Source organism: Onychostoma macrolepis, chromosome 19, assembly GCF_012432095.1.
Source record: "Onychostoma macrolepis isolate SWU-2019 chromosome 19, ASM1243209v1, whole genome shotgun sequence".
Classification (NCBI taxonomy): domain Eukaryota; kingdom Metazoa; phylum Chordata; class Actinopteri; order Cypriniformes; family Cyprinidae; genus Onychostoma; species Onychostoma macrolepis.
In genome coordinates this window covers 30,495,062-30,518,310 of record NC_081173.1, presented here as the reverse complement: position 1 = coordinate 30,518,310, position 23,249 = coordinate 30,495,062, and the positions used below count along the sequence as shown (strand labels likewise).

Below are 23,249 nucleotides of genomic sequence, written 5' to 3'. Positions count from 1 at the left end.
ACAGAACATTTTGTGTAATTTCAAATTATTTCTAATTTTAAAAAAGAATGCAAAATGTGTAAACATATTATGTAATTATGCATATTTAGGATATAAAATGCAACCTATGAAAGTAGCATTAGTGAGAAAAATGTAGGCTATGTCTTTTAAATGGTAATTTACAGTGATAGCTTTATTTAGTTTTTCAGGATTCTTTGATGAAGAGAACGTTGAAAAGAAAAGCATTTATTAGAAAATAGAAATTGTATACATTTTTATAAGAAACATTATAAATTGCTATAAGTAAAATAAATATAAATATTTAATAAAAGAAAATATTTAATTAAAAAAATAAATAAATCTGTGGATCTATCATACTGGATCCCATATAATTTTAAATAATTTCAGGGCTCTCAAATCTCACGCAATCGGAGTGAGACTCACGCATTTCAACCAGTTCACACGCTCTCACGCCACACATTGTATTTCTCACGCTGAGAAGGGATAACTTGTCCCGCTGCAATTACTATACAATTAATATACAATTAATAGATGTGGGAATACTGAGGTAAGTTTTCTGCCGAGTTCATAGCTCTCTCGACTCTCGAGTTATAGAGTTAAATGCCACCTACCAGCCAATCAGAAATTAGGATGTTGTTGTTTCCGTTTAAATTACGCGATTCTGCCTCAAGCTGGTTCGTTACTAAGCAACATGGATGCGCGCGCACATGGAGTGTAAATTGGAAGAGAAAGATCCGATGAATGCTGTAGGTAACCCCTTCATTTATTTTTTCGATTTTAAGATTCCTCTACGAAATCACATGCCTGTGAAAAGATAGTGAGAGCTGATGATGGGGAATATAGCCAAATTCATGCTAAAGTATTATTGATGCAGTCAAACAAAAAAAAAAAAAAAAAAACTCCAACTGCTTTGCAACCAGAAGCTTTAACTTAGCTTTGGCTTCCTGAAAGGAAAGTACTAGAGATGTTATAACAGTTGGTGAATCTGAGAAAAGACAAATTCATCCACATAAAATAAATTGTTTTACATATTTAAAAAAGGATCAAAAATACAAAGAAATTTGGCCCCAAACATGCCAACTGAACAGCAGTGCTCAATCTATATACTGTACACACACAGTAGGATTACAGAACTTGTCCTGAACATGTATGTCAAGCTCTCTCTCTCTCTCTCTGTGTGTGTGAGAAAGAGAGAGAGAGAGGGAGAGAGAGAGATGTTGCTCCAGATAAACAGCAGTACTACTTAACCTATCATATAAAAATGTAAAATATCAGCTTTTGGAATATTCAGGGTTTGTGCTCTAAAACATTTGGATCAAAAAGCACAAACACAGATATTTTAAATACCATCACAAATGTTAACATCGTAATTCTAACAGAAACATGGTGTAGATCAGATGTGTCCACTCAGTGTCCTGCAAGTTACTCTGAAATCATAGTGTCCTCCTGGAAACTCAGCTCAATACATCGTGGTAGAGATTCTGGAGGTTTAGTCATTTGGATAAAACATGACCTTGCCCCTTTTACATCACCAGTACAGCAAGGCAAAAACCACATTTGGTTAAAATTGGATAAAAGCTTTGGAATTCTAGAAAAAGACCTTTTTATTTGTGGAATTTATATTCCTCCATCAGATTCCTCATACTACGACGACGAAGTGTTTTACACTTTACAGGAAGAAATTAATCAATATCAAACTCTGGGGGAAATTTTGCTATGTGGAGATCTAAATGTTCAAACTGGTTTAGAATTGGACTATATTGATAACTCGGGAGATAAACATCTGCTCACACAATTACCCCAAGATCTCTTCAGTACTCTACCTAGAAGAAACAACCAGGATACTGGAGTCAATAGGCATGGGAAAGAGGTAGCCCACCTTTGTCAAACTTTAGGTCTTTATATCCTCAATGGTAGAATCAAAGGAGATTCCTGTGGACAATTTACCTATAGCTCAAGTCTCAGCAACAGTGTTGTGGATTATGCCATATCAAATATAAGCCCCTCCCATTTCAGTGCACTTACCGTCAAAGCCCAGTCACCCCTGTCTGATCACAACCAGATCAATCTCTGCATTAAAGGTGAAAATATCAAATCAAGAGAAATTCATAAAAAGCCAATTCATCTACATAAGCTCAAAACACCATATAGATGGACTCATAATGCTGCTGAAACATTTACATTTATGCATTTAGCAGACACTTTTATCCAAAGCAACTTACATTGCATTCAAGTTACAGTTTTTTTTTTTACATTTTATCAGCTCTTGCTTTCCCTGGGAATCGAACCCATGATCTTAGCGTTGCTAGCGCCATGCTCTACTATTTGAGCTACAGGAAAGCTATCCTGTAACATATATTAAAGTATTGAAGTCTAATGAAATAGTCAATTCCATAACACTGTTTAATAATTCAGCATATGATAATAATTGGATAGGAATAAATTTAGCAATTAAACATATTAATGACATTTTTGAAAATATAGCAAAAAAAGGCTAATTTAAATAAAACTACCACATATAAACACAAAAACAGAGCTAAACAAAAACCTTCTGAAAAGTGGTTTGACCATGACTGTAAAACAATAAGACAAGAGCTACGATTAATTTCAAATCAAAAACACAAAGATCCAGTCAACTCAGAATTACGCTTAAAGCACTCAGAACTTCTGAAATACAAAAACACACTGAGACAGAAGAAACTGGATTATTATAACAACACACTTCAGAAGATTGAAAACACAATTGATCAGTTCTGGAGCACTTGGAACAGTCTAAACAATACAAAGCCACAAGAACTAGCCATACAAGATGGTCAAATTTGGAAAGATTATTTTGAGAAGCTCTATACACATCAAATTGACTCTCTGAATAATCCCAACCAGTTAAAAGTCCTTGAAAAATTGAATGCTCTTGAATCATGTATCAAAAACAACCAAAATCCACTAGATTATCCAATAACCCAACAAGAACTTAATGGAAAACTGAAATCCCTCAAATGTAAGAAATCCTGTGGCCCTGACAACATAAAAAATGAGATGCTTAAAAACAGCTCTCCTGAACTTCAGAGTTCACTACTCAAACTTTTTAACTTGACTTTGAGTTCAGGCGTTTTTCTTGAGGTCTGGAACACAGGACTCATCTGTCCTATCTTTAAAAGTGGAGACAAAACAGATCCTAATAACTACAGAGGGATATGTGTAACCAGTAATTTGGCAAAAGTATTTTGCTCTATAATCAACTCTCGGATTTCATCTTTCTTAAAGCAGCACAATTTCATCAGCAAATCTCAAATTGGCTTCCTCCCTAAACATCGAGCGACTGACCATATTCACACACTACACACATTAATAAATGAACATGTACACCAAAAGAAAGAGGGAAAAATATTTGCATGCTTCATAGATTTTAAGAAGGCTTTTGACTCCATTTGGCATAATTAATTATTTTATAAAATCCTTCAAAGTGGCATAGGGGGTAAAATATATGACTTAATTAAAAACATGTATAACCAAAATAAATGTGCAGTAAAAATTGGACAGCAAAGGACAGACTATTTTTCTCAACAGCGAGGAGTGAGACAGGGCCTCAGCCCGACTTTATTTAACATATATATCAATGAATTGGCAGATCTACTGGACCAATCAGACAGCCCGGGACTACAATTATTCAACACAGAAGTCAAATATTTACTGTATGCAGATGACTTGCTAATTCTATCTAAAACACCAGAAGGTCTCCAGAACAACCTTGACATTTTAACTAAATACTGCCACGATTGGAACTTAGAAATCAACATCCAACAAACTAAGATTATGATATTTCAGAAAAAAAACCCCAGAAATCTAGAACATAAACATATATTTACTTTAAACACCACCACACTTCAACGTGCTTTACAATATAATTATCTTGGTCTGGTTTTAACTCCCACTGGGAATTTCAATATAGCAATAAAAACATTACTTGTAAAAGCCTGCAGGACACTGCACGCCATACGAACAAAATTATTCAAAATAAACATCCCCATCAGAATCTGGACAAAGATTTTGGATAGTGTCATACTGCCTATTGCCCTGTATGGAAGCGAGATCTGGGGCCCAACGAGTAACTACAGACATAAAGACTGGCACAAACACCCTTCAGAAGCTCTGCATGTAGAGTTCTGCAGAAGCATCCTTCATGTGCACAGAAACACACCTAATAACGCCGTCTCCCTCTGAATCTAATCATTAAAACAAGAGTTTTAAACTTCTGGATCCACTTACACTCTAGTTCTGAAGACTCTCTTCATTTTAAAGCACTAAAAACACAAAAAATGAGTGCTCAAAAAAGTCATCTTTGTGTAATGGTGTCAGATCTGACTAACCAAGCACTCAATATCACTGACCCTGAAAAACCTGGAAAATCAAAGAAATGATGAATGAAGAGAAGGAGACATATATACAGCATTGGAAAGAACAAACCAAAGACCAAAGTCGTCTCCAATGTTATCTGAAACTCAACAGAGAGTACAGTCTGGCTGACTATCTGGTCTCAGTCAGGAATATAACTCACAGACATTTACTGACGAAGTACAGACTGAGTGACCACCAGCTGGCCATAGAAAGAGGACGACATAAAAAGACGTGGTCACCTAAAGAAGAGCGAATCTGTAACGAATGTAGATCAGGATCAGTTAAGACGGAGGGACACTTCCCCCTCTACTGTGACAAATACACGTCCTTAAGAGACGCACTGTACAGACAAATACAGCAGATTATTCCTGAGTTCCAGTTGCTCCATGAACATGACAAACTAGGAATATTACTTTGTGAAGGACCTATTTCCTCTTTGGTTGCACAACATATTTATAAATGCCATAAGAAGTAAAGAGTGAACACATCTGCATTAGTAGTGCCATTAATGTTTATATAAATATATATGGATGTATTTTGTTTTGTTTATTTATGGATGTATATTTGTTTTTTATTCTGTTATGTACAATGCTTTGGCAATATGTATCCAAGTATGTCATGCCAAAGCAATTTGAATTGAATTGAAATTGAGAGAGAGAGAACACATTTCAGCTTATGATTTTATTTTTCTTCTGTTGTGTTTGTTGCACATCTTGATGGCAGGGGAAGGGGCTCCCATATAAAGCACTGAGGCTTCCCCAAATTCAAATTCAGATGCAGTGTGTTTTTCATGGTGGGTTTGAACAAAACCAAAACTAGAAACAGTTTGGCTCTGGATGGAACACTATTATCATGACAGTGCTTTATGTGGGAGTCCTCTACCTGTCATCAGGCATCAAAATGTGCAACAAACATTTACAACAGAAAAAAAGAAACATAAGCTGAAATGTGTTCTCTCTCTCTCTCTCTCTCTCTCTCTCACACACACACACAGTTTGACATACATGCTCAGGGTAAGTACTGTAATGTATATGTGTACAGTATGTACATTGAGTACTTCTGTTCAGTTGGCTCGTTTGAGGCAAAATTTATTTTTATTTTTGATACATTTGTATTTTTAAATACATAAATCTTTTTATTTTATTAGAATGAATTTGTCTTTCATCAGATTTACCAAATGTTATAACTTCTATTTGTGCTGGTCAATTATGAACAATAGGTCAAATTGAACTGCTAGCAAAAACTTGGGTGCTGCAAATATTTGAGTTGCTCCTCCCCTTTGCGTGACTCCTCCCCTTACGGCAAAGATGCCTACATATAATAACAACATACAGTTAATACGGTAATATGTAATGTCTATATTTGTTACTGAGCCATGAACTGCTCAAGCTCAAAACTGCTCAAGCTCTAAGAATCGAAAGATGAACTACTTAGCAAATGTTGTTGCAAGATTGGCAGCTTTTCAGACTACCTTTTAAAAAACCACCAATTCTACCCAATGACATCAACGTCATTTAGCAGTAAATCAACCTGCCTTTGCCAGGCAAATTTGGCGGTTAATTCAGTGTGTGTGACTTCCAGTTTCATCCACCTTCAGCTATTTTTAGCTATATAGAGCAGTTTGTTTTGTTGCTTGATGTTGCAGACTGATGTTTCTTACCATAGTTCTTACCAGCCGTCTTGAATACAAATTCATCTCTGCAGCGAGACTTGCGTCAGCTTCCATTTTCTCGCATAGACGAACGGGGTTCTCATCCTAAATATTCAAGATCAAAAATGGCTGACAGACTCTCGTTTAAAACATTTTCTAAAGACAAAAGAATGGTCTTGTTCATTTTTTTGTCATATTCTTTTCTAAGCTGCGCGAGGCAAGGTAAGAACAAAGTTTATTCATTTCTGTACAGCACTTCCACACTGTAAAAAATTGTGCCGTTAAATAACAGTAATGTACTGGCAGCAGAGTTGCCAGTAATGTACTGTTAATTTACAGCCCTCTACTGTTAATTTACAGCTTTTCATTTTTACAGCCTGTTACTGTTATTCTACCATGGAAATGAACTCTGCTCCAATTGGTTCAAACAGTTCGAGTTTAAAATATTAGTATTCATATGGCGTTAGTAATGTGAACTCATATCATTTGAGTCCACTGAGAAAATATATTTCTTAGTATAAAACTGCAAACACTTTAATTAACTAAAAACATGTCTTTAACTCAAATTGTTTCAGTTCATCATCAGCTACAGCACATGCGCTGGAGCACTTAACAAAAAGATCATTGCTGCTTAAGCAAATGCACAGTTACTGTCTTTAAATAAAGCAGCAGAACATCAGTGTTTGTGGCTCATCATTGACTGAAGCACAGGCTCTACTCTCCAGCACAACGGTGACCCACAAAACTACATTAAACTAACAGATCTCTCTTGTACAAAAACACATTAATACAGTTCAGATTAATATTTACTCTCCTGATCAATTCATGACTTTGCATAACTGTTTTCTGTGGACCTTCATTAATAGTTCAGTAAAAATAACTTTTTTCGTTTGGTTAATCTGACTGTTACGTTTTACAGTAAATTGCTGTTTTTCTTTGAATTAACGGTAATCTACTGGCAGCACGGTTGCCAGTAAAGTACTGTTTTTCTACAGTTTGTTGCCGTAAATTAATTACAGTTTATTGCTGTTAAATTACATTTCATGCTGTTTTTTTCTCTTCTTACATCTTTAACCCTTTAAACCCCACAACAAAATCCTCGGTTTTAAATGAACACTTATAATGTGTGCACACTACAGAGTGTTAGAGTAACACTGAATCAGTGCTGAAGTTAATGAGATAATTCTGTGATTAATTAAGTGATGATTGAGCATTAGTGATGCACAGCTGCTGTTAACAAGCAGAATCACTGAATGAAAGAGAAACACAAGAACTACAACTGACTTCAGCCACAGCTTAGATGAAATCAGCTGAAATAAAGAAGACATTAAATCTCTCAATATCTGATTAAACAACTCCTAAAACAGCATTACTTCACACATTACTAACCAGACTGATGCTATTTCTGTCAGAAGTTCACAGAAATGCAAGTTGTTTTTTAACTACCACGATGGAGATCAGTGTTAGCTTTAGTTGGGCTCTTGAACCTTGACTTTTTAACATTAACTTTTCTTTGGTTGTTGTAAACACGTGTTTTAAAACACGTGTTATGGCACAAAAAAAAAGAAAGAAACAAAATCTGTAATATTGTTAGTTATGTTATGCTAATGACATAATCATCATTAAACGTTATGTTCATAAATATATATTCACTGACAATTTTTTTCACCAGTGTCTCCTCTGTTAACGAAGTGATGTAATAACAGTCTGCTCATTATCTTGCTCTAGTTTATGTAAGATTGTTAAAAACATTACTGACAATTTAAAAAAAAAAAAAGCTCTAAAGTGCTATGAAACACACACCTCAAGAATCAGCGTATGAATCTCAACAGTGGTGACAATCAACCAAAATAAATAAACAGATCAACATCACAAAACCCGCTACTAAAACTCAACACAAAAACAAAAGCAATAATAAAAGCAAATAGAAAGAATTAGAGAAAATAAGAGGACAATTCAGTGGCATAATTTATTCATGTCGCAATGCATGCTGGGAGTCATAGATGAGTTTTGTACTGTGCTGGTACCCAGCATGCATTGCAGCATGAAGATTTTGACTCACCATTGTTGAGATTCATATGCTGATTCTTGATGTCTGTATGTGTCTTAGTTATGCCGTAGTATTGAAGGTTTTGTGCATAAGATGTTTTACAATTTTTCATAATAGATTGCTTTGTAGTATCGTAGTACACATCAGAACATGAAACTAATTTAAAAAAAAAACCACACCACTTCATTAAAGACAGAATAGGGTCAGAGAAATATGTCGCTTCATGATGATTACAACCCAAAAACATTTACCTACAATTTTTTTTTTTGTTTTTTTTGTTTTTTGTTGTTATAACATATGCTTTTTACTAACACAACTACAACAACCAAAACAAATCTAACATTAAATGTGCAAGGGTCAAGAGCCCAAATAAAGCAAACGCTGATCGCCATAATGGTGAGGTCACACAAATCATTTTCAATAAAGCATCTAAATGTCTATTAATTCTCAAGTAATTTTATTGATATGTGGCAGAAATAAAGTCAAACTGTAATGCTGTTTGTGGAGTTGTTTAATCATCCTCTGCTGTTTTATTTCAGTTGATTTCATCTAAGGCTGTGTCTGAAGTCAGTTGTAGTTTCATTTCTCTCTTTTCTCCAGTGATTCTGCTTGTTCACAGCAGCTGTTCATCATTGGCTGAATTCACTCATTAGTGTTCATTCTCTCTGTCAGGTGGACTATATTAGTAAACTCATAGGGAATAGTGAATGAGGGTGTAGGGTGTGATTTGAAACACAGCCTCTGAGTGTCGACTCTGAGCGCTGTTACTTCACAGGCCTGCAGAAGGATACTTTCTCGAAAACAACAAATATTACCCAGAATTCATTATTTTTTTACGGAATTTTACTGTTGTAATGAAAAAACAGGATGTTACTGTCAGAATATGGCCGTTTTTTTACAGCAATTTTTTACAGTGCACCTGAACAATGACAGCTACATTGAAACTGTTATAAACAGTTTAAGTTTATATTTAAGATGTTTTTAGCAAATATAATTTCGGCAGTCATTTTACATTGTGTGTCATGTTTTTGTTCTTGTTTGTGTTTTCTGTGTTGCTGTGTTTGACTGTCACAGATTGCATGTCAGCTTACTAAATTATTAGATATCTACTTACTATACTGATTATGAGCCTTTGAATGAGCACAGAAAGCACAGAGACAAAACCAAGGTCTTTATAAATATTTGTTAGTTAATTGCATTATTATTTTCTTCTCCAGCTCCACCAGATGTTCATGTCTTTGTGCCAAAAGTGTCCGATGATCACAGTAAGCTGGTTCTGAGCTGTCTGGCCACTGGTTTCTACCCCAGAGATATTGAGATGAACATTACATTGGACGGAACCGTTCTTGGGAACCAAAGATCATCTGGAATCAGACCAAATACTGATGGATCCTTTCAGATGAGAACCAGTGTGGAGATTGATGTAAATCACAAAGGGTTTTATGACTGTCTGGTCATTCACAGCAGTCTGACTCTGACACGACCGATTTTAACAGTGTGGACCATATATCAACAAAACTTTAGTGGTGAGTGAATATTATTAGAATATCCATCATACACTAATGCTGCTTTTGCAATTATAATGTGAAGATTTAATACAAATCACTAACTGTAGAAGGAGGAGTAGTGTTGATGTTTTTAATGTAATTAAAGGGGTCATGAAATGTATTTTCAGATGTTCATATTATGTTTCTGGAGTTTAGCTTATGAAGTTTTGAACACTTTTAATAGTTTGATCTTTTGCATCGATATTCTGCTGTTTCAGAAGTATATAAACTGAAGAGACAGTTTTGAGATTTTATTGTAAAGTATGTGTAAATATCAAGGACATTTTGATTCTCCATTTCATGAGCCCTTTAAATAATGTAGTGTAATTGGCACAAACAATTAAGGTTAAACTCTGTTTTTATCATGCATTCTTTTTTCTTTTTTTTCTATTTAGTGTCTATTACAGCAGGAATAGCAGCAGCTGTAGTTATATTTCTCTCTCTAATTGGTTACTACCAATTGAAAAGGTCCAAAGGTAAGTTCTAAATATTCAATGATCATTGCTGCATTAAATCTCTTTTTAAATATATGTATGAACAGTTTGACAGTATATGATGGTAGAACTATGTGAACACGGTGAGGTGATTATGATGGTGAGATTCTGATTATTTTGATTATTTGAATTTCATTTAATGACAGACTACAAGTAAGATTTAATATTTACCAAACAAATGTGAAGTGTGGCATCATTGCAGCTTGACATAAACATAGAACATGCATGGTATTTATGCACTCAAGATAAGTTTTTATATTCTTTATAATCTTTCCCAGCTCAGATGAGACGTTACCCAAATAAGTTGAAGTGATTGTACAGATCCTCAGTCCAGCGAGTGAGAGATTCTTGAAACGTTTCAAAGCATCCAGATCACATCGGTGGCATGATCAAAAGTGCTCTTTTAAATGCATGTTAATGTCAGGTGCACGTAGAACCTAAAAGATCAATGCTACAGTGTTACATGTCAGTTTGAAAACAGACAGTAAAGGAGTTCATAACCTAACTTAGTCTAGTAATCAGGCATTTTTTTTAGTGTGTGGTCTGCACGCGCTTCATGTGTATATGCTCAGAAAAAATGCATGTCAGAACAGCATGTGAATTAAATGTTTAAGCAGATGCAAATAATGTACTTTTGTGATTGCACATAAGTGCAGTGTCCTGTGAGTGTAACGCTACTGCAGAGTTAACATCTGATGTGAATGTATGTCGCATTATACCCCTTACCAAAAAGTAGTATACTTAAGTAAAGTTCAAGTATATTTTTAAGTATACTTTATGTAGCAAGTTTACAAATACAGCTTAGCATTCAACACAATAATCCCACAACAGCTCATAAATAAACTCAACCTGCTGGGCCTTAACAATTCCCTCTGTAATTGGATCCTGGACTTTCTAACCGGAAGACCTCAGTCAGTCCGTGTCGGCCACAACACCTCGAGCACTACCACACTGAACACAGGTGCCCCACAAGGCTGTGTGCTCAGCCCGCTGCTCTTCACGCTGCTGACCCACGACTGCACTGCCAAGTCCAGCTCCAACCACATCATCAAGTTTGCTGACGACACAACAGTGGTAGGTCTCATCAGCAACAATGATGAAACACACTACAGAGAGGAAGTGGCACAGCTGGCTGAATGGTGTGGCACTAACAACCTGTCCCTCAATGTGAGTAAGACAAAGGAGCTTGTGATGGACTTCAGGAGAAACTCCGTTGATCACCCCCCACTGACCATCGACAGCTCGACTGTGGAGAGAGTCAGCAGCACTAAATTCCTGGGGGTGCACATCACAGAGGATCTCACCTGGTCCACCAACACCATGTCACTCTCCAAGAAGGCACAACAGCGCCTACACTTCCTCCGCCGGCTGAAAAGAGCAAGTCTCCCTCCACGTGATACAGGGATACTGTAACTTGCATAATCATGATCACGGTGCTTGCAATCCAAAGGTCATGAGTTTTATTTCCAGGGATCAGATATATAGATTTGAATGCAGTGTTAAGTGTTATTGATAAAAGTGTCTGACTCATGCAAAATGTACCTGCTTTGACAATGTGTTGTGTTCAGTGTGCGTTTCATATAAGAAATAAATGTCTTAAGTGTGTTAAAAAAAATAAGTGTGAGTGTGTGTTTGTGTATTGGCCATGGTGCAACAAGATGTCTGAAGGTCTGAAGATCTTCACTGATATCGGACATTTCTCTCAGCTCAACTTAATGCAGTGTCTGTAATCAGAGAAAAACAAAATATAAGTGTAAATAAAATGACAATTAAAACATTTCTCATCTAATTGTCTTGGAACAAATAGAAGTAGAGCTGAACCGTGTAGTGGAGAAGTCTTGCAAAATATATTCAGTTTCCAGAGGACAAAATTGGACTTTATTGGAGGAGAGAAAAGGCTGAGATGCCTGCTGAACATCTGGCCATCTCACTCACAGCTCACATTTTTATATAGTTTTCAACCAATGATCGTATTACAGGTGTTCTCCTCCCAACACTCCCTAACTCCTTTCCCATGGTCTTCTCATTAACTGGTTACGTTGTTCTGTCTTGTAAGTGTGGCAGACTAGCATGTGTCCAAACATAATCACAAAAGTGATTATTCAGTGTGTTTCCTCAATATTGTTTATCATAGGACCATGTTTGAAGGCCATGTGGCCTAGAAGAGCAACTTAGTATCAATACAGATGCCAACCACAAGCAACTTAAGCTAAAATCTCATTCTTTCCTGTGTGACTTCCTTCACAGTCATGTAGGACATAAGGCCTTCAAAAAATGTCTGGTGTTTATAATAATCCAACTATTTCTACAATTGTTTTATGTGGGATACATAAACTATTTCATCATTCCCCTTTGGGACTTTATCAAGTCCCACGCTTATTGCCCTTAGTGCAATCCCACAAGTCCTCCTCTCTCATCCTTCCATCTGTGGACCAAGATTGGTCCCTTTTTCTCTATGACAAATGACAGCCTAAACTAATTCCAGGTATGGGCAAAAAATTTAATTTATTATTAAGCAAAAATCTCCAGTCATCGCATTGGTGCATTTATACAAGTGCATTTATAGGCTTATTTTTTATTTTATTTTTTTTACTCTTAGTGTCACTTTCAATAAAAATAAAAAAGTCATTAAAAACATGAAAAAAAAAATAAGGTTTAATATAGACTTCATTTGTCAAAGAAACAAGTGCACAGTCATCTTTGGTTCTTGCCATTCTGACTTTTTTTTCAGAATTGTGTGATATAAACTTGTTATTCTTACATACTGAGAGTTTATATCTCACAATTATGACTGTTTTTTTCTCAGAATTGTGAGATCTAAACTCACAATTGCAAGTTATCAAGTCCAATTCTGAGGGGAAAAGGCCTATATTCTTTCAGTTGCAAGTTTAATCTCAATTCTGACTTTATAACTAGAAATTGCGAGTCTATATCACGCAATTTTGAGAAAAAAAAGTCAGAATTGCAAGTTTATATCTCACAATTGTGACTTTTTTTCTCGCAATTGCAAGTTTACATCTTGCAATTCTGACTTTTTTTTCCCAGAATTGCAAGATGTAAACTGCAGTTCTGAGAAAAAAAGTCACAATTGTTAGTTAAAGTCAAAATTACCTTGTTTTATTTTTTTATTCAGTTGTGGAAAACGGGCTTCCATAGTTAAGTCCTCCCTTAGCACCATGATATCCTAGAGCCGCCATGGTGTCGACTGCTAGTGACGTCTGAGGAAGTGCAGTCTGCTGTTGACGTACAGGGCACTCGTCTTTAATATGTCAGGTCAAAAATGTTTGATAGACTGGTTTAAAACATTTTCTATAGACATAAAAATGGTCTTGTTCATTTTTTTGTTGTCTTATACTTTTCTAAGCGATGCGAGGCAAGGTAAGAACAAAGTTCATTCATTTCCACATACATTACTTCCTTCTGATCAACAGATGACAGCTACAATGAAATTATTACAAACAGTTTAAGTTCATATTTAAGATATTTTTATCAAACATAATTTTGCCTCTCATTGTGTGTCATATTTTCGTTGTTGTTTGTGTTTTCTGTGTTCACCAGATAAACACTTCATCCGCTACAAGTTTGCAGCCTTTTGCAAAGCAAACACTCATCCTGTGTTCAAAGCTGTGTGTGTGTGTGACGACAGACAGATCGCTCAATACAGTAATGAAGAAAGAGTTTGGAAAAGATCGAGTCGGACTGAAGATGACTGGATCAATGCTCCTGAAGAACCAGAGTCTAGAGACTGGTTCCTCCATCAGTTAAACACTCTGTCAAACTGCACAGACTCACAGTGTTCTGGTGAGTTTCACACTTTACTCATCAATTATCAGATATGTTGTGAAATCGCATGCATTTGTTTATGTACTGTAAGTTTCTCATGAATGTTTTTCTGTGATTGTAGAGCTCCATGTTCTTCAGAGAACAATTGGTTGTGAGCTGGAGAAACGTCCTGATGGATCAGAGAAGAGTCTGAGAGTTTTTGATGAATATGGATTTGATGGAGAGGATTTCATTGCCTTTAATTCTGACACTCTGCAGTGGATTGATAAAAACCCCAAAGCTAAAGAAACTAAAAGGGAATGGGATCAGCAAACAGAACGAAACCAGTTCCTGCAGCATTACCTCAAGAACTGCATAAACTGGATCTCCACATTTAACAACACTAAAATGAGTATGTTTTAATAAGATCAGTTTTTCACACAATAACTTAAGGAAGTTGTTTCTAAGTCTGTCTCGATACAGAGGCAATTAATCATAATTTACTGACAAATAAATACTAATCAGTTGAAAATGTACTGATCTCCTAAAAAACTGTTTAAAAAAGATTTTTTACATGCTTGGTTTTTATCAACTTCTTAGATGTTCATCTTGATTCCATGAGTTTGACTCACATCAGCTTACTAAATTATTTGATATCTACTAATTTGATGTAATTAAAGAAGAAATTAAAAGAGCTTATACTCATTATCAGAGACCAAACCAAGGTGTTTGTAAATGTTTGTTTGTTTGTTAATTGCATTATTATTTTCTTCTCCAGCTCCACCAGATGTTCATGTCTTTGTGCCAAAAGTGTCCGATGATCACAGTAAGCTGGTTCTGAGCTGTCTGGCCACTGGTTTCTACCCCAGAGATATTGAGATGAACATTACATTGGACGGAACCGTTCTTGGGAACCAAATATCATCTGGAATCAGACCAAATACTGATGGATCCTTTCAGATGAGAACCAGTGTGGAGATTGATGTAAATCACAAAGGGTTTTATGACTGTCTGGTCATTCACAGCAGTCTGACTCTGGCACGACCGATTTTAACAGTGTGGACCATATATCAATAAAACTTTTATGCTTAAAACTTTTTTACTAACTGTAGGAGTAGTGTTGATTGTTTTTAATGTAATTAAAGTAAGTAAATTAAATATATTTTCAGATGTTCGTATTGTGTTTCTGGAGTTTAGCTTATAAAGTTTTTTTGCATCAGAAAGTTCAAACATTTGTAAAATAAATAAATAAATAAATGATCATTTTCCATCCGTAATTTCACTGTCTGTCCCAAATGCAAAATGATGAAAAAACTAGCAGTATGTTGAGAGTAATTAAGAAAAGAGTCTATTGTGAAATGAGATCAACAAACAAAACCACTGCTGTTCAGTTTTCTGGCATTTTTAATAGTTCTTTCTGATCTTTTGACTCGATGTTCTGGTGTTTCGTTACTTGAAGCTTCGCTGTGGAAACGCCTCGCAGCGGATCAAGACCTCTCTCTGCTCAGCTGACTCCGCCGCCGCTGACTTTCAGCGTCCGCAGCAGCCGAGTCTTCCGGATCCCCTGTCGCCATCTAGCGTTATCTAAAAGAGCAAATTACTCCGGCGTTGTTGTAAATGCTGTGCCGTTGCTGTCGCCGCTGATGGTCACGGCGAGTGCGTTTCATGCTTGGGCGCCGCCCACGCTGAAGCTGCACTCACCGAGACATCATGTCCTCATTGCGAGGATATGGGTCTCGCCTCTCTGCGATCTGATCTCTTTCGGTGGGAGTGAGAGTGACGCCATGGATGACAGCTTGTCTTTGGTGGCTTCAGATGCGGAGGAGCTGTTGGGCTCATCTCACAACTCACCCCCTGCCGTCTGCAGAGCCCAGCGCAGCCAGCACAGGCATGGATGCTGAATTATCCTGTCTAAAGCTGTGGAGGAGCTGGGTTTGGAGTGGTCCCCGCCTGAGAAGCCCACCCGCAGCCGCCTGGATGAGTGGTTCTTACCGGGACGCTTTTTTTAGGCCCCTCGTCAAGGAGCTTCACCATTCTTCCCCCGAGGTCCATGATGAGATCACCAGGTCACGGCGCGCCCTCTACTCGGCCCGCCTGCATGTCTCTTAAGGGGTATGACAAGGTGCCACTCCTGGATGAGTTGGTAGCTGTGCATCTCTGCCCGCCCACGGCCATCGGTTGGAAGGCAAAGGCCGCCCACCCATCTAAGCCGTGTAGGACGACTTCAGCCTTTGCTGGACGAGCCTTTTCTTCGGCTGGACAAGCGACCTCTGCGTTTCACTCCATGGCGGCCCTCCAGGTCTTCCAGACCAAACTCCTCCGCTGCATGGACAAGTCCGGCCCAGACCCCGCAGCTTTTAGGGAGCTGTGCAGTGCGACCGACCTGGCTCTACACGCCACCAAGATGACGGCTCAAGCGATTGGCAGGTCCATGGCCAGTCTAGTGGTGCTCGAGCGTCACTTGTGGCTGACCCTCACAGAGATTAAGGATGCGGATAAGGTCCCCTTCCTTGACTACCCGGTCTCCCCCACTGGCCTGTTCGGACCTGCAGTTGAGGGTTTTGCTGAGCGCTTCACTACGGCACACAAGTCGTTCCAGGCTATGCAGCACTTCCTGCCAAAGAGCTCCAGCTCGTCTGCTGCTTCCAGTCGCCCCAAGACGGCACCTACTCAGCAGCCTGCAAAGCCCGCACCTCCAGCTGCTCAATCAGCTCCTATGCCAGAGCCCCGTCATCACTCCTGCTCTGCCAGATGCTATCCATTTCCTAACTTGGGCCAGGGACCCCGGCCCAAGTTAGTGCTGGACCAGGTGCCTCAGGCGTCCTCCTGATCTGTGGAACAGGAAGAGGAGGGGGCCATGTCTCGCTGCAGCCGGACCAACCCCCAAGCGACCTCTGTTCTGCCTCCAAGCACTCCGTTCGGTTCCGGGTGCCGAGGACAATATGTTTATGGTAAGCACTATTGTAAACCCTGGGTCCTCTCACATAGTGCCCACACTACCGATCGCTAGAATAAAACACAAACATTCTCAAAAAGAGAGCAAATTTCCTCTTCCACTTATCACGAGCATCGGGTCCCCACAAGGCGGCCCGTTTCTCGAACCAATCAAACCCTTTGCCACACGGGCCAAGGCCTGGCAGGCCATCCCCGGAGTGTCAGACTGGGTTTTGGGGATAATAAAATGAGGCTATACACTTCAATTCGCTCGAAGACCCCCGCATTTCAGCAGGCTGGTCTCCACCTCGGTTCAGAGCAAGGATGCACACGTCTTAGAAACGGTTTCCCCAGCTCAGAGCGAGTCAGGCTTTTACAGCCGCTACTTCCTCGTTCCCAAGAAGGATGGCAGACTATTTATTTATTTGCAATTTTGAGGTGTTCAGTTTTGTTTTAGTTTTAGAAAATAAACCTGATTGCTCTCCTCACAAATCAGCTCCTTCTTGTTTTTGTTACATGAAATTTGTCACTTCCCGTCTCCCGTGGTGTTTGTAGTCAGTTTGTATCTTATCTTGTTAAGCTTGTTAACGCACAAAGGTACTGGCGCACACTGTAGCGTGCCCTGTATAATTTCATATCAAAGCGCGAAATAAACTACGAGCATGCAATGTTGTGGTCAGTTAAGTCATGATGTTACCAAAAAGTCGATTAAAGCTGCCTTAAAACTGTGCGTAGCTGCGTGCATGTAGCCTAATATATTTTATGAGTCACATTTAAGAACATGTCTCTAAAATGGTTTTCAAAACTTTCCTGGAGCAGCCCAGCACTGTCTCCCTCATCTAACACACCTGATTTAACTCATTAATAGAGACTTTAAGACCTGAAGTGTGTCAGAAAAGGTGATGAGAGTTGAGAGAAAATACAATGCGTGTCAGATCTGCGTCATGTTCAGCAGCGACAGCTCTTAAAGAAATGACAGCCAAAACAACCTAATAAAAAGCTACTGTGATGTCTGTTCATCAAAGGACAAAGAAAAAGAAAGAAAAAAAAAGAGGAAAAAATAACTTTTATAGCTTTAAGGATTCATCTATATTTAATTTAGTATTTAGTGTTTGATAACTTCAATTTCAATTTCTGTATATTTCTGCTGAAAGACACAGGTAAATATGACATTTATAATAATGGGTTTATGTGAAGATTGTTTTAAGTTTAAGAGTTAAGTTATTTTTTAAAAGTCTAATAAATGTAAAAAATTATATCTCTCAATTATACTGTAATGTTGAATGGCTATAGTCAATAGGTAAATATTGGGGGCAATTTTATAGAGAAATCAGTATTGGTATGGCCTTCAGTCCTAAGAAAAAAAAAAAAAAAAAGATGCCATTAAACAAATATTAAAAAATATACTGTCTTTATGTTGTTTGTACATTCATTTGAAGATTGAATGTGAAATTATTGCAATATAAAAGTATATTTAAAAACTTTAATGTTAGGGGGGATTAATTAGATTTTTTTAATCGATTGTCAGCACTAACATATATATATATATATATATATATATATATATATATTAGTGCTGTCAGAATTAGCGCGTTAACGCAGGCGATTAATTTTTTCAGTTTAACCCGTTAAAATTATTTAACGCCGTTAACCCAGGGGCGGAGCCTAGGGTTAGCCACCCCGCTCAAAACTGCTGTTTCGGTCTGTTTTTTCTTGACAAGAAGTGCATTTATTCAGTTGCAGAACGTTTTTACGATCACATCAATCAGTGACTACGTTTACATGGATATCAGTAATCTAATTATTTACCTTATTCTGAATAAGACAATATTATGATTAAGGTGTTTACATGAGTTGATTTTAGAATAATCCTTTCATGTTCCCGTTTTACATGTTATAGTACATAGATCGATTAATGGCATGCGTCATTATGTCCATCGCCATCGCCATGTGACGCCATCTGACGTCCTCTCCAGAATTTCACGCATAAACATATAGTTCATCTTTGTGATGATGCCATATATAGTTTTGGGTGTTTCATTTTTAATTTTATGAAAGCTTCAAGTGCAGTTAATTATTTGTACGCGCAGACAGACGACGGCGGTGTTGAAGCTCTTTTATTTGCCGTCAAACGGTTGATCACTGCCGTGTGTGTATCCTGTCGCAAAATGCGGTGAAAAGTCCTACATGACGGTAATAGTTTGATTAAGGTGTTTACATGTCTGTACTGCACCTCAATAATGCGACTAAAATAGGAATACTCCACATGTCTTAATTCGATTTGTGTTTACTTCGATTATGACTTTAGCCGGATTAAGGTCATCAAAAATCTCTGTTTACATGGTAGACTCTTAATCAGAGTATTGTCTTAATCGTATTAAAATCGGAGTATTGATGTCCTTGTAAACGTAGTCAGTGACCAGCTTCACTTCAGCGCCAGGTGCGAGTCAAAGAAGAGCAGAAACCGGCGCACGCTGTAGCCTGCATCAATTCATATCAAAGTGCGAAATAAACTACGTTGATGCAATGTCGTGGTCAGTTAAGGCATGAAGTTACCAAAAAGGCGATTAAAGCTGCCGGTAAACTGTGCGTGCATGTTATATCCCAGCCAACAAACGTATGTGGGGCCCAGATGGGTGGCTCCTGGGCTATCTAACTGGGCCCCAGCCAGTTTTGTCCTCGGTTTCCATGAGGGTCCCACATGGGTCAGCCCAGATGAAACAATGAAATGAACACTGCTCAGTATGCATACTACAGAGTGCTAAAAATAAGACTGAAGCAGCACTGCAGTTCATTAGATAATTAAGTGATTAAACTAGTATTGATTGAGCATTAGTGACGAACACCTGCTAAAGAAAAAAGAGACGAGCAGAAACACAACTACTATTGACTTCCAGCCACAGCCTGCAAAACAACTGCAAATAAAAGACATTAAATCTCTGAAGATCTCAGCAGAAGAGGATTAAACAACTCCACAAACAGCATTACTAGCATCATTATTACTAACCAGACTGACCTTATTTCTGTCAGACTTCTACAAAAGTTTTTGAGAATTACAGAGGTACAGATGCTGGTTTTATTGAAAAGTATATTTGTCACCATTATGGAGAATAGCGTTTGTTTTAGTTGGGTGGTTGGTCCTTAAAGTTTTAACTTCAGTTTTTCACTGGCTGCTTTAACTGTGTTTGTTATGGCAAGACAAGCAAGAGAAAACTGTGATGAAAATATAATCATCAAGTAGTGGCCTGATTCTAGAGAGTGATTGATAAGAACTTCACATTAATAACACTTGACATGTGATTGTACATGTATACATTCAACAGTACAGAAGAATATTAAACTATATTTTTCTCAAAATGTTTTGAGCTCCTGCCTCACAAACACACAGACATCAAGAATCAGTGTATGAATCTCAACAACGGTGACATGATTCATGCTGCAATGCATTCTGGGTGCAGCACACAAAAGTCAACCATGGCTCCCAGCATGCATTACAGCATGAATTGCGTCACCGTTGTTGAGATTCGTACACTGATTCTTGATGTCTGTGTGTCTGAAAGCACTGACAGTTAATAACCCAAATTCAGAATTTTAAATCTGTTTTTTTTTTCCCTCAGGGTTAGTAAAGGATTATCTATGTTCATACTGAGCAGAGTTCATTTCATTGTTTCATCTGGGCTGACCCATGTGGGGCCCTCATGGAAACTTAGGACAAAACTGGCTGGGGCCCAGTTAGAGAGCCCAGGAGCCACCCATCTGGGCCCCACATAAGTGTGCTGGCTGGGATGTTATAGAGTCATGGCTAAAAATATTGGCACCCTTGGTAAATAAGATCAAAGAAGGCTGTGAAAATTAATCTGCATTGTTAATCCTTTTGATCTTTTATTAAAAAAAAATAAAATCATAAAAATCTAACTTTCATTGGATAATAAGAATTTAAAATGAGGGGAAATATCATTATGAAATAAATGTTTTTCTCTAATACACATTGGCCACAATTAACGGCACCCTTTTATTCAATACTTTTTGAAACCTCCATTTGCCAGTTTAACAGCTCTAAATGTTCTCCTATAATGCCTGATGAGGTTAGAGACACCTGGCAAGAGATCAGAGACCATTCCTTCATCCAGAATCACTCCAGACCGTTTAGATTCACAGCTCCATGTTGCTGCTTCTTCTCTTCAGTTCACTCATCTTCTACAGGGTTCAGGTCAGAGGACTGGAATCACCAGCAGAAGCTTGGTTTTGTGCTCAGTGACCAATTTTTGTGTTGTTTTTGAGGTTTGTGTTTGGATTATTTTACGGTTGGAAGATCCAAACATGGCCCATTATAAGATTTCCAACAGAGTCAGTCACTTATTGATTTTTTATCTGTTGGTATTTGATAGAATCCATGATGTCATGTGTCTAAACAAGATGTCCAGGACCTCCAGCAGAAATATAGGCCCACAACATCAAAAATACAGCAGTATATTTCATTGTACACATGGGGTACTTTTTATCCCTGTGTTCACCAAACCCATCTTGAGTGTTTGCTGCTAAAAAGCTCATTTTTTAGTTTCATCTGACCATAGAAGCCAGTTCCATTTGAAGTTCCAGTCGTGTCTGATAACTGAATATGCTGGAGTTTGTTTTTGGGTGAGCCAAGAGAATTTTTCTTGAAACCCTCCCAAACAACATGTGGTGATTATGACAATGTGATATTGATGAAGTAGAATTAATTGTAAGTAGTGTTTAAGTTTCTCTTATATATGTGTGACCTTCTTGTTTTTATCTGACCCGGTTTGTCTCATCCTTCATCAGCACTCACACTCTGGACATGGATGATGTTAGAATTTATTTGATGCCTGCACACAGAGCAGTAGGAGACAAATTGAAAAGTTCAGTCACGTTATAGTTCCACCCACAGCAGTTCTCCATAGCTCTGCTGCACTTAATATAACAGTAAGCAGTATGGTGTTCTAAACAAAACAGACAAAATACAGGAATCTGAAATATGTAAATTTCTCCATGACAATGAAACAGACAATTTTTCAAAACAATTCAATGTTGTCTTTTCCTTCTGTCTTTCTCTTATTAAACGTATTGCTTTGTGATCGTATAAGACATTTTAAATCAAGCCGGAATAACATGAATAGAAAAACTAAATATAAAGTAATGGATAATATGAGGTACATAAATTACACAGCTTACATCATCCATTTTATGGGAACTCTGTATGTACAAGAAGTTAATGAAAATATGAAATTTCTTAGTAAAACCATGAATTAAGTGCTTTACAAAACACAGCTAGCACAAAACACTTACTTAATACAGAAAATGCACAACTGAATAAACAGAGTAAATCCGTAAACATTATATGATAAAGAAATAATTACCTGCACACAGAGCAGTAGGAGACAAATGGAAGATTTCAGTCACGTTATAGTTCCACATATTCAGAATACGTTTCACTTCATTAGCACAGGGCAAAATGGCGCACGTGGAAAAGAGTACATCAAAACGGAAATAAAAGTATCAAAATAACACATATATAAAAGAAACACACTCCACAAATCAATCAATGTCTATAATGTTCAATACTTTTCAACCAGTGTCTAACATATCACATGAAACGATATTTTAACTTTTAGTGTGGAGCTACAACAAAAACGACTCAGCCACAGCAGTTCTCCATAGCTCTGCTGCAGGCTCTTCGAACTCATTGGGCAATAGCGCCACCGGCGCAACAATAGGAAGCGCGATTAGTTTTAATGCAGGATTTACTTAAAGAACCTAGGAACTGATATTTATGTTTATATAACATTTATCTCATTACATATGTACTGCATACTGATATACCATTTGGTGAAATGAAGGGCCACCAACAGGCTATTATGTGAAGTGTAAGCGGTTCAAGAACATGCAAATTACTTTATTTTTAAAATTATGTATATTTACACTTTTACTAGTAATTGTTATATTGGAATTACTCCATGTATAAATGCCTCTTTTTTACATTTGAGCCCCGGCCCCCTATGAACTCTCTGCAAGGCCCTGCACTGTAAAGCTGCATTGAAACGATCTGTATTGTATAAAGTTCTATGGAAATAAAACTTGACATGACCATAGGAATGAAGACAAACTTGTTTTTGATTTCATCAAGCGAGTTCCAGTTTAATAGACATACAGGGTGCGCATTTGAAATATAAACAATAAGAATAATAGGGTCTGTTTTAAAACATTTTTTATAGACATAAGTGTGGGAACATATGTGTAATAGTTTTATATGCAAAGCTGAACTACCTCCTTTTAAGAACTGATAAACAATTACATGTTGCAGCTGGGAACTGGAAGTATGTCAACACTTAAGCAGGCAGAGAGGAAGATATATATATAGTTGTGATTTCTGTGTTTGTGGCCACTTCTTCTCTTCT

The 23,249-nt window shown here is 37.5% G+C and overlaps 1 protein-coding gene across 1 annotated transcript; it reads left to right on the top strand.

The window, feature by feature from the left end:
- Positions 1-397: 397 nt before the first annotated feature.
- LOC131526016 (H-2 class I histocompatibility antigen, K-B alpha chain-like) lies at positions 398-15,016 on the top strand. Its single transcript, XM_058754074.1, has 6 exons — positions 398-750; positions 9,314-9,622; positions 10,039-10,119; positions 13,696-13,938; positions 14,042-14,311; positions 14,678-15,016. The coding sequence occupies exons 1-6, from the start codon at positions 696-698 to the stop codon at positions 14,974-14,976; spliced, it is 1,257 nt and encodes a 418-aa protein (XP_058610057.1). The 5' UTR covers positions 398-695; the 3' UTR covers positions 14,977-15,016.
- Positions 15,017-23,249: the final 8,233 nt, after the last annotated feature.

Excerpts from the sequence above, each read along its gene's own strand:
- LOC131526016 (XM_058754074.1), top strand. The coding sequence starts at position 696 with ATGCGCGCGCACATGGAGTGTAAATTGGAAGAGAAAGATCCGATGAAT. Across the intron at positions 751-9,313 it reads AGATCCGATGAATGCTGTAG|CTCCACCAGATGTTCATGTC; the intron begins GTAACCCCTTCA and ends TTTCTTCTCCAG. Across the intron at positions 14,312-14,677 it reads ATTTAACAACACTAAAATGA|CTCCACCAGATGTTCATGTC; the intron begins GTATGTTTTAAT and ends TTTCTTCTCCAG.